This window comes from Pseudorca crassidens, chromosome 6 (genome assembly GCF_039906515.1).
Source record: "Pseudorca crassidens isolate mPseCra1 chromosome 6, mPseCra1.hap1, whole genome shotgun sequence".
Taxonomy (NCBI): domain Eukaryota; kingdom Metazoa; phylum Chordata; class Mammalia; order Artiodactyla; family Delphinidae; genus Pseudorca; species Pseudorca crassidens.
This window is the reverse complement of record NC_090301.1, coordinates 19,177,919-19,190,605: the sequence shown is the minus strand read 5'-3', so window position 1 is coordinate 19,190,605 and position 12,687 is coordinate 19,177,919. Positions and strand designations below refer to the sequence as shown.

At 38.8% G+C, this 12,687-nt stretch overlaps 1 protein-coding gene across 1 annotated transcript in view; it reads left to right on the top strand.

Moving 5' to 3' along the window:
- The window catches only part of CNOT9 (CCR4-NOT transcription complex subunit 9), a 28,409-nt gene extending 15,979 nt beyond the window's left edge, over positions 1-12,430 (top strand). Inside the window, exons 5-8 of the mRNA XM_067740589.1 lie at positions 2,933-3,042; positions 8,263-8,361; positions 8,577-8,668; positions 10,094-12,430. Of these exons, the coding sequence (XP_067596690.1) occupies positions 2,933-3,042; positions 8,263-8,361; positions 8,577-8,668; positions 10,094-10,262 (470 nt within the window). The 3' untranslated portion in view covers positions 10,263-12,430. The remainder of the gene's footprint in view (positions 1-2,932; positions 3,043-8,262; positions 8,362-8,576; positions 8,669-10,093) is intronic.
- Positions 12,431-12,687: the final 257 nt, after the last annotated feature.

Below are 12,687 nucleotides of genomic sequence, written 5' to 3'. Positions count from 1 at the left end.
TCAAACATACAATACTGTATTGTTACTGTGGTCATCATGCTGTACATTATACCCCTGGGACTTATTTATCTTATAACTGGACGTTTATACTTTTTAACCACCTTCACCCATTTCATCCACCCCAATTTTTTATTGAAAAAATTCAATAAAATTAATAAACCTCTATCCAGACAGACTGATAAAAAAAAGAGAAGGCACAAGTTACAAATACCATAAATGAAAGGGGGTGCATTATAAAAGACTCTACAGACAATTAAAAAGATAATAAGATAATACTGCTAATAACTCTTTGTCCATAAATTTGACAACCTAGGTGAAATGCACAAATTCTTTGAAAATACGGTCTGGCAGAGTGCACTCAAAAAAAAAAAAAGAGATAAGCTGAATAGTTTTTGTAGTTAAAAACCTTCCAACATAGAAAACTCTAGGCCCAGATGGTTTCAACTGGTTAATTCTACCAAAAACTTAAAGAAGGAATAACACAAATTCTGTTAAAAACTTTTCCATAACATGGAGAGGAGGCTTCTCAACTCTTGGTGAGGGCAGCATTACTCTGATAATAAAAACAGAAAAAGAAGTAAAAAGACTATAGACCAGTATCCCTCATGAACACAGATGCAGAAATTCTCAACAAAATGGTAACAAATCAAATCCAACAACATGTAAAAAGGATCATAATGACCATGTGGGTTTTATCCCAGGAAATCATTCTGGTTCAACTTTCAAAAATCAGCCATTATGATTGACCGTATCCACAGACTAGAGATGAAAAATCATGTGATCTTCTCTGTAGTTTATAAAAACAGCCTTTGACAGAATTCAGTATCCATTCGTGATAAAAACTCCAGCAAAGCAGGAATAGAGGGGAACTTTCTCAACCTGATAAAGTACAAAAACAAAAATAAAACCCTTCAGTTAAGATCATAGTTAATGTGAAGAACTGAATGTTGTCCCCCTAAGATTGAAAACAAGGCAAGGATGTTCATTCTCACCAGTCTTATTCATTCTCATCCTGGTTATCCTTACCGGTGCAGTAAGGCAAGAGAAAAAAAATAAAGGACATACAAATTAGAAAGGAAAAAATAAAATATTGGCTACATTTTATAGCTATAAATGGAGTATAATCTTTAAAAATTGTGAATCACTATATTGTATACCTGTAACTTGCACAGTATTGTACAGAAACTATACTTCAATAAAAAATTTTTTTAAAAAAAGGAAAAAGAAAACTGTGTTCACATACAACATGATTAACTGCATTGAAAAGTCTTGAAGAATCTACAGAAAAAAGCTACTAGAACTAGTGAGTTTAACAAGGTTGTAAGTTATAGAGTTATTATACAAAAATCAATTACATTTTTGTGTGCTTGCACTAAACAGTTAGAGATTGAAATTTCACCAAAACGTGAAAAACTTGGGTGTAAGTCTTACAAAATATGTGCATAGTCTATAGCTAAAAACTATACAACAAGGACAAAAGAAATCAAAACCTAAATAAATGCAGAGATACACCATATTCATCAATTGGTTTATCGTTAAGATGTCGTTAAGATGTCGTTCTCCCCCAGATGATATATAGATTTAGAGCAATTCTAACAAAATCCCAGTAGGATTTTTTTTATAGAAATTGACAAGGTGATCCTAAAATTTTATCTGGAAAGACAAATGAACTAGAATATGCATTTTTTAAAAAGAAGGAGAAAGTTGGAAGACATATACTACCTAATTTCCAGACCTACTGGAAAACTACAGAGTCAAGACAGTGTGGTATTGGAGAAAAGATAGACTTGTAGAGCAGAATGGAGAGTACAGAGATAGACGCACACAATTATGGTCAATTGGATTTTTGACAAAGCTGCAAAGAGAATTTAGTGAAGAAAGGATAGTCTTTTTCAGTAAATCGTGCTGGAACAATTGGATATCCATATGTAAAGCAATGAACCATGATCTATACCTTGTACTCTATACAAAATTAACAAAATGGACTTTAGACCTACATGTAAAAAATCTAAGTGAGATAATAATCTGCCATCTGCAGCAGGCCATGTTAGTAAATTATGGTATGTGCTGTTTAGAGATGTAGCATTTGTAGATTGTCAGTTCTGGTTAAAGTAAATGATATTACTCTCTCCTGAAGTGATTGACTTTAGTTATTACAGGTCCAATTAACTAAGGCCTTTCATATAAAAGCTAGTGATGCGTTGGGCAGCTCAAGGAACAGTCATTTGTTTAATGGGACTCTGCCTCCCTATATGCAGAATGGAGAGGATATCAGTGAACTGTGTCTGACACCCGGTCAGTGGTGTAAGTTTAGAAACCAACAGAGTAATAGAATTGGGATGAATTTTAGAAGTCATTGGTCCAACTCTTATTTTATAAAGAAACAGAGGCTTGCAAAGGGAAGGTAACTTTGTCAAACTTAGGTAAACTAGTTGTGGAACCAGAATTGGAATCCAGGTGTGTGTGTTTCTTGTTTAGGTATGCCCTACAGTGTTTGTGCTCTTTGGGAAAAGAGGGCAATTGAATAACCAGGAAGTAATGTTTGTTTATGCCTATTGTGACTTAAGTAGGATTCAGACTGACATCCTTTCTTTGCTACCTGGGAATGTGCTTTAATACTGATGTAGAATTCTTTTCTCTTACCTAAGGTATATGGAGAAGAGATGGTGATATTATTGTATGAATGCCTACCAAGAGTGATAGAAAAATTATTTAGATAGCTAAACAGATGCTAACTATATGGTAGACCAAACTTGGTACCTGATCTTATAGTGTTGACTGATAACAGTCAACCTGTGCTTTTCTTCCTCTTTTTTTTTTTTTAATAAACCACAGTTTGTGTTGTATGTTAAGTTCCACAACTAGCTGGATGAACAATTTTAGTTGGAAACCCTGACTCTGAAATAATTTTGTTTGTCCATATTTTCTTTAGGGGCCCTGGTGAAAACAGATGAGCAGGAAGTAATCAACTTTTTACTGACAACAGAAATTATCCCTTTGTGTTTACGCATTATGGAATCTGGAAGTGAACTTTCTAAAACGGTGTGTGTTTTTATCTTAATTAGATTCTATATTGTTGACTCTTGGGCTACTTCTTCATGATTATCATTTTCTGCCTCTCTTCAGGTTTTTTGAAACTTTCATGAATGTTTTTTCTCTTTTAAATAAAAATTGTTATATAATGATGATTTTAAAACCCAGACCCGTCAGAAGAATATCATGTTAAAACACTAAATTTCTCCCTTTCATCTGAACCCACTTCTCACTACACAGGTGTATTATTCCAGACATTTTTTTATGCATAATCAAGTGTATATATACTTGAGCTTCTCCCTACTTTGCACTTTAACCATGGATGATAAAGTGACTGGTATAAATTCTTAACCTCTTATTTTCCCTCTCAGAACTCCATTGCCATAGCCCTGTTGTCTTCCGGTATTGAATGTTGTAGTGAAATCTTGGGTCAGCCTAATATTTTTCTTTCATTGGTGAACTTGCTTTTTCTGTGTGGTATCTATAAGCTTCTTTTATAATTTTTAAGTTCATTTGATAATTTTTTTTCTTTTGGCTGCGCTGGGTCTTCGTTGCTGTGCGCAGGCTTTCTCTAGTTGTGGCGAGCAGGGGCTATTCTTTGTTGCAGTGTGTGGGCTTCTCATTGTGGTGGCTTCTCGTTGTGGAGCACGGGCTCTAGGTGTGCGGGCTTCAGTAGTTATGGCACGTGGGCTCAGTAGTTGTGGCTCATGGGCTCTAGAGCACAGGCTCAGTAGTTGTGGCACACAGGCTTAGTTACCCCACAGCATGTGGGATCTTCCCAGACCAGGAATTGAACCTATGTCCCCTGCCTTGGCAGGCGGATTCTTAACCACTGGACCACCAGGGAAGTCCATCATTTGATAATCTTATATCAGATTTTTTTTCTGGAAGAGCCTACTCTTTGTGTCTCTTTTTTGGTTAATTTTATAGTTTTCCCTTTGATTTGTTTTGGCCTCTTGCTTCAGCAACATCAGTTATGCTGTATTGTCTATTTTTCAAATATATATTTTTTCCCTCTCTACTTTCTATCTTTAATTTCATATCGTGATTTTTCTCAAGGCTACTTTTCCATGTTGCTGACTATTTTTAGCAATATCTTACTTCTGCTTCCAAAGTGTATCTAGTCACATTGACTAGACTAGTCACTCTAATTTTTAATTTGGTAAATACTTATTGCTGAGTTGGACATAAGTAGATGTAATGATTTAAATTTTTTTTGTTTCGAATTCACAATACAAATAAAGTAAAAATTCAAATGCTACTACAAATGGGTATACAAACAAATGGAAGTCTCCTACCATAGCCTCTCAGTTCTTCCCTCCAGTGGTAACCAGTATTACTACTTTCTTGTAGAATCCTTCCAGAGGTATTCCGTGTATACATGTAGCAGTTTAATTTTGTATTAATTTTTTTCCTCTAGTCTCTGCCTCTCACTTCTCATGTCCTTTCAGCTCTTCTTTGAATTTTTTATGTTCTTTGAATTTTTTAAAATGTTCTTTAAAGTCCACATTCTCTTCAATTTCCTTGAAAATGCAGATAAGTATTACTTGTTACCCCTGTGTAGGGTATGTCTCAATAGAAGTTTCCCTGTGGGCGTCTTTTTATCCAAGATTGCCATTTGTTTAAAAATAATGGATGGAAAGAGAGATGTTATGAGCTGAAGTTGGCAGCTTTTAAGTCAAGTATTTTACCTCTGAATACTTTTCCACCCAGCCTGCCATCTAAGGTTTGTGTGTTAGGGAGGATTTAAACCTCTGTCTTCAATTTTCTACTAACACAAAAAGAATAAGTGACATGTGATCTATGTTCATGCTTTTCTTTTTTCTTTGTTTTTTAAATAAATAAATTTATTTATTTATTTATTTATCTATTTATTTATTTATTTATGGCTGCATTGAGTCTTCATTGCTGTGCACAGGCTTTCTCTAGTTGCGGTGAGCAGGGGCTACCGGGCAGTGCACGGGCTTCACATTGCAGTGGCTTCTCTTGCTGTGGAGCACGGGATCTAGGTGCGCAGGCTTCAGTAGTTGTGGCTCATGGGCTCTAGAGCACAGGCTCAGTAGTTGTGTCTCCCGGACTTTGTTGCTCCGCAGCATGTGGGATCTTCCCGGACCAGGGCTCGAATCCATGTCCCCTGCATTGGCAGGCGGATTCTTAACCACTGCGTCACCAGGGAAGTCCCTATTCATGCTTTTCTTCTCTCATTTGTCCCTTAATTTTATTCCTTTTGTTAATTTCAGTGGCTTTCCGGGACCAGATTGGAATGGTTACAACTGTATTCTGTCATTTTTTATTCATAGTTGCCTATGAATAGGGTTTTTTCAAGTTGGCTTCTTATGGCTGGGACAGAAAAAGATTCATTGCTTCTTTAGTGACATTTCTTCCAGGAGCCCCCATCCTAATGATCCCTCCCCTATTTACATTCCTTGCCCATTACTAGAATTAATTCATCCTTGATGTGTAGATGTTCCCATTGACCTTTACTACGCTTCAAGTAGAATACTTTTCCTATCCTACGTTTTATGGTTTATAGTCACTTCCTGGCAAGTCTTTCTTCTTTTGCTCCATGCAAGCAGACACCTCGTTGTGTTCACTTTTTATGTACGATGCTTAGTCAAACGTCTTGCCATAGTAGACACCCAGTAGAGCAGAGGTTCTCAGTCAGAGCTGTGTGGCATGATCACCTGTGAAGTGTTTTTGTTTCTTTGGGGTTTTTTTTGGCTGTGTTGGGTCTTAGTTGCGGCACACAGGCTCTTTTGTTGCAGCGAGCGGGCTTCTCTCTAGTTGTGGCACGTGGGCTCAGTAGTGGCAGCACCTGGGGTTAGTTGCCCCGCGGCATGTGGGATCTTAGTTCCCCGACCAGGGATCGAACCCGTATCCCCTGCATTGGAAGGTTGATTCTTAACCACTGGACCACCAGAGAAGTCCCTGTGAAGTGTTTTTAAAACATCAATGTCCAGGTCCCATATCTGACCTACTGAACCGTTCTGCAGGGTGATAAAGTATGGACATTTGTGTTTTTTTTTAAATCCCCTTGGGTGAGTGTATAGTATAAGTTACTTTGGAAAGCTGTTATTTTGGAAAGCTGTTTGGCAGTATCCACTATAAACATAAACCTACCCTATCACCCAAAAATGTATACCCAAGAAAAATGAGCTCTCGGGAATTCCCTGGCAGGCCAGTGGTTACAACTCCACGCTTTCACTGCCAAGGGCCCAGGTTTGATCTCTGGGCAGAGAACTAAGATCCCACAAGCCACACAGCATGGCAAAAAAAAAAAAAGCTCTCATGGGCATCAAAACATATATAGGAGTATTTATAGCATTTTTACTATGCAGGGTAAATTGTAGTATAGTTACAAAATAAACTACACAATAGTTAAGAAGCATGAACTGCTGATACATGCAATGTGGCTGATATTATGTCAAGTGAAAGAAGCCAGATATATATGAGTTCATACCATATGACTCATATATGTATGTGAAATTCAAGAACAGGCAAGAACAGTCAGTGAGGATAAATCAGAATAGTGATTACCTCTCAGGGAAGGATATTGACTGGGAAAAGGCACAAGGGAATCTTCTGGGGTGCTGGAAATGTTCTGTATTTTATTTTATTTAAAATTTTTATTTTATTTCATTTTTATTGAAATATAGTTGATTTACAATGTTGTGTTAGTTTCGGGTGTACCGCAAAGTGATTCTTATATTTTTTTTTCTTTTTTTACATTCTCTTCCATTATAGGTTATTACAAGATATTGAGTATAGTTCCCTGTGCTATACAGTTGGTCCTTGTTGGTTATCTATTTTATATTTAATATTGTGTATGTGTTAATCCCAACCTCCTAATGTTCTGTATTTTAATCTGGTTGTGGTTCACAGATGTGTAGGATGTAAAACTTAAGATACACTTAAGATTAGTGCACTTTACATATTTTACTGTGTATATGTTTGTATTAGTTTCTTGTTGCTGCTATAACAGATTGCCACAAGCTTGGTGGCTTAAAACACCACAAATTTATTCTCTTACAGTTCTGGAAGCCAGCAACCGTACATCAGTTTAACCAAGCTAAAACTAAAGTCAGGGTGCCAGTAAGGGCAACATTCCCTCTGGAAGCTCTAGGAGAGAGTCCCTTTCCTTGACTTTTCCAGCTTTTAGAATTGCATTTCTTGGCTCACTGCCCCCTCTTCCATCTTCAAAGCCAGCAGTGTAGCATGTTCAAATCTCTCTCTGCTTCTGTCACATCACCTTCTCCTCTATTGTCAAATCTCCCTCCACTTTCCTCTTTAAGGACACTTGTGATGATTATATTTAGGGCCCACCTGGATAATCCAAGATGATTAATCTTCCCCTAAGATTCTTAACTTAATCACATCTGTAAAGTTCCTTTTGCCATATAAATTAGCATCCCCAGGGTTTGGTGATTAGGACCTAGATATCTTTGGGGGCCATTATTTAGCCAACCACAATGTTATACCCCAGTAAAATAGTAAAATAAAACAATTCCCACAGTTGTTTCTGCAGAGCAGCTGAGGAAGAGAATCATTATAATAATCATTTGACTGGAATTAAACTAGTATTTTTTTAATCCCATCTATGTAAGAGTTAATGAGCTTAAAGTGAGTATATTCTTTATTACTGTTGGAACAATTTTCGAAGGGAGGCTTAAAAGTCTTATTTTCTTTAAGATCTTTTAAGAATAAGAAAAGATTTACCTAACTCATTCGGAAGAGATGAGGCATAGCTGAATTGCTAAAATCATCTTGGCCTATGGAAAAGGGAAGAGGCTCTGTGTTTAACTAGGTTTGATCTCAACTCTGAGTTAGTAGCTTTGTCACTTGGGACCTTAACCTGGCAAGTTATTGATCAACAGTTACACCTGGCACATAGTAGGTGTTCAGTAACAGACAGTCTCTCTGTTTTTAAGACTGATAATTACCTACCTTTTATGTAAAATGAGAATAACAATGGTACCTACCTCATAGGTTTGTTGTGAAAATAAGATAAGGCATGTTATGGCTTAAGGAGAAATTCCAGCACATAGTAAATGTCCAATATGGTAATATTTATTAATTTTTTTGTACTATGCGTGTCTCGTCAAGTAAGTTATATAGAATGCAAGGGTATTTGCTTAGTTTTCTGCTTATGGTTATTCCTGGGAGAAAAACAGACAGTTGGAAGACAAGTCTGAGCAACGTTTTGGACTCCTTAATTTTGTTTTACTCCAGGTTGCCACATTTATCCTCCAGAAGATCCTCTTAGATGACACTGGTTTGGCTTATATATGTCAGACGTATGAGCGTTTCTCCCATGTTGCCATGATCTTGGTGAGTTCTTTCATTTGCCTTCTTTGAAACTGCTTCTGATCACACAGCTTAGTCGCTTTGCAGTCGATACTGAGCTGCTTCAGTCTCCCAACTAGAAATAACAACTGTGGAATCTTGTATAACTGTTCTTGCAATATCTGCTCTCTGATATCAACTAGGATTATTTTGTGTTTTGTGTGTTTTTTTCCTATCCCACCTTGTTTTGGGGGAAACAGGGTAAGATGGTCCTGCAGCTATCCAAAGAGCCTTCCGCCCGTTTGCTGAAGCATGTAGTAAGATGTTACCTTCGACTCTCAGATAATCCCAGGTAAACATTTATAGGATTTATAGGACTTAAATACTCTGGTGAGTATTTCAGGGGAAATACTCTAGTGAGCAGTTGCCCCATCTCATGGGGTAGCTCCTATGTCTTTAGGACAGGGAAGGGATAAAACTATATTTAGCTTGTCTGAGACAGACCTTGATTAATTCCTTTTAAAATCTGAAGTACTGAATTTAAAAATCCATCAGAGTTTTATCTCCCCACTGGAACTCCGTACCCTACTCTAAAATTCCAGAGAGTTCAGACAGTGAATCTTATGATCCATTACTCCTGTGGTTTGAGCTTTCTGTTGCTACTCCAGGTGGTCAGAAAGAAAAGTATACTTTCAAAGGTCTCTTAAGAAAGGAACAGGCCCAGAGGGCTCTTGAATTATATTTCCAGTTCTCTTCCTGTAAAGTCCTTGAGCTAATTGTTTTATCTCCCTATGTTCGTAATCTTTCTGCCAGAAATCATACATTGTAGATACAATGCGTTTTAGAAATATTTGACCTTTTGCTTTGTAAATCCATAATTCATGCTGAAAGCCACTTGCTCAGATTCTGCTAAACCACATAATGGGTTGATTTCTGTGTTCTTAGGAATGCGGATAACTTGATTTAATGTGAACTCAGCCTCCTGCCACTGAGGTTATTTAAGCCCTAACTATTTCTTTGACCATTTTGTCTTGTTCTTTAGTGGTTCCTGTTTTCACCAAAGTTTGAAAATATGTTTATTTAAAACTCTCCTTGTACAAAGAAACTAGGCTGAGTACAAAAGCTATAACTTTTCTTAAAAAACAGCCTTATAAATAGTTAACATTTACCTTTTTGAGTTTTCAGATTCGACTTTTACTGGTCATATTTTAAAGCGAATGAAACATTTAAAAGTTCATCTGATAATAATGTTACCATAGATTTGTTTTTACTGCTCATCTCTTATTAAGGGTTTTAACTATAAAGCTGAAGCTGTTTTTGGAAAGACACAAATTTATATCAGTTTAAAGTTCATTAATTTATCATACTATGAGTGAGGTCATATCCCCTGTTAATGTACTGATTTTGGAATATTTCATTTACTATATAATCCATATATTTCCAACATGAGTATTATGACAATGCTTACTGTAATAAATCAGAAAGCAGTTTGAATTGAAGTAAATTATTGCACCATTTTATTCCATTTGCTTTGTCACAAAATTCTACATTGGGGCATCATTCTGAAAATGTTTGCAGACAACAGATCCTGGAGCAATCTGAGCCTATGCCTAACATAAGCTTTAAAGAATTTTAATGGCTTCTTAAAGTACCTTGACAGAACCATAGATTCCCAGGATTCTATGTATTTATATCTAAGAAAAGGGCTCTTCCCTGTCCCCCAGATATGGGTTTATTTGTTTGGTCTCCCTGGTCGGTTTGTTTATTTCTGATGTAGGGCACGTGAAGCACTGAGGCAGTGCCTCCCTGACCAGCTGAAGGACACGACCTTCGCCCAGGTGCTAAAAGATGACACCACCACTAAACGCTGGCTTGCACAACTCGTGAAGAACCTGCAAGAGGGCCAGGTCACCGATCCCCGGGGTATCCCCCTGCCCCCTCAGTGATCCTCCCCCGTCCCCTCCCACTACTCCCCCAAGTTGGGGAAGGGAGGGGGAACCTGCGAGGAATACAGCTCAGGTTTTATCGCTGACTGGGAATAGACGACCTCAATGCTGAACTGCACTGGAGAAAAGGGGCACGGTACCCCTGCTGAGGTGTATGAGCTGCCATCAGGCTGCCTTGAGGACCTGGGCTCCTTCTGCTACTCCCAGGAAACGGGCTCCTGACACAGTGTTCTGCCACCACAGCCAAGGAAGGTGTCAACACCAGCAAATGCTGTATTTGCAGCATGCCCAAGATGATCGTTCTCCCTCACCTCTACCCAGCCACTGGCAGGGAGGGGAGACAGTGGTGACAGCAGCAGCACTCTAGGCATGGTGAACACCTGGGACCAAGCCATGTGGCGTTTTCTTATTTTGCCTTCCTGGAAGACTCAAGATATGTCTCTTCATCCTCTCTCTCAGTATTTGTTTACTTTGGTTTTTTGTTTTTAATCTCAGAGAGAGGTGTATTTAGTGGACACAAGCTGTAATATTCAGCAAAACTTTGTCAGTTGGTACTGTTTACAAGTCTGTTAGATGCGTAAGCTCAATAAAAAGTTGGTCTGGGCATTACATCCCCTCTAGCAGGCCAGTAGCTGCATGAGCTGTTGGGAGGAATGGGAGGCAGGGGAAGGATATAAAGCCAAAGGACAGCAGGAACCCACCACCTGTTTCCCTTCCCTTTCGCATTCTTTTACCCCTAGTTCTGGATGCCATAAGGACCTTAACCTTGCTTTTGGCTTTAGCTGCTAGCATTTCCAAATCTCCGTGCTTTTCCCTTCTTCACTTCCCTCCTATTAAACTTAAAACAGACGTCTTAATTCATCAGGCTGTCCTGGAAGGGTATTGTATTGGGGGAGGAGAGGAGATGGTGGACGTCACCTTCAGTTCAAGTCCTCAAAGATATTTTCTAGATGACTTTTAAAAGGGAGGTGTCTGTGCTTAAGATGATAGGCTGCTTGATCCTATTCTTTGCCCTAGTGTGAATCTACAGTTCCATCTGTCTTCGTGATTGTACTTGAAGCAGTATTAGCTGAATGAGTTAATTTTATTCAGATTTAAGATAGAGGGCTGGACTCTGCTTCCTCACTTATTCCGTCTTTTTTTTTTTTTTTTTTTTTTTTGACACATTCCCCTTTGGTCTATGGGAATTACAGGGTTGCCACTAAAATATTTTACACATTTTCATATTGTGTCAGAGAATCCCCCTTCCTGCTCTGGAGCTTTAGGTGACTCTATTCACAATCCAGAGGCTTGAATCTGCAGTGTAAACTGCCTTGCTTTCCCCCAGTCCTTCCCCCTGCCATCACCTGCTTTCTCTGTCTCTAATCCCCATCTCCAGTCAAAGATGGGATTATTAACCCAACTAGAGAGAGACCAAGTATTTTTGGCCCACATCTCACATGATTGAAGGTGTCCCTGAATACATTTGGGGAGGGTTTATAAGGGGCAGGCTCAGAGAAACCTTTGCAGAGGCAGTTTGCCAACCCAAGGGCTCTTTCAAGCCGACTTTCACAAAGGGAGCCGGCTTGTTAGTTGGCTTCTGTCTCTTTAGAGCCAAGAAAGTAGTAATTAAGTAGCCTAGATGTAGAAAGGTTCGGATAAGCACTTACTCCCCTGCTTTCCAAAATGAAGAGGAGAACCAGGCCAGCTCTCACTAATCTCAAGCCTGAAGAGGAGAGGTCTTGGAGAAATCAGAGAACAGCATGGACTGGATAAATGTCTTGACTCCCTTCAGCCCATAGTTTTGACCTGGAAAGTCCAGCTAGGGTAATCCTGATTTTTGCCAACCGCCTTCCTTCTGAGCCAAAGTTTTCTCATTCCCCCTCCTCTGGGGAAGCAGCTGAGGGCCAGGCCTTGCTCCCTGAAAAATTCTCTTCTGCATCTTTCGGTGCATTGGCCATTGTACTGTGCCAATAGTATCTTAATTCTTGTACCATCTATTCTCAGCTGGCCTTGGACCCCATGTAGGAGTTGCGGGGAGGGGTGGAAATGGGTATTGTTCCCTGTAGTTGATCCTGATGTCCTGTGTGTATAAAGAGGACCCCTCCCCCGCCCCGCATTTTCTGTGTTCCATCCTCACTCCGTCAACAGGATTGAAATAAAACATGCTTCTGTTTTTGTAACAATAATTTTTCTTTTAAACTGGAGATTTTATTTTGTCAATATCGAGGTATCTAGGCACTGTGGTCAGATGATCCTCATCAACCTTGCCTCTACCTCTGTTGAACAACACACACACACTGCCAAGAGGGCAGTGATGGTTCCTTTCTAGATAGGTTCTTTGGGAGAAGATTACTGATGTATAAAAGCTGTTTGCAAGGCTGAGATGGTGCCCTTTTTCTGACAAAGTATCTCTTGCTGGGACAGAACCTCATTCCTGGCTGTA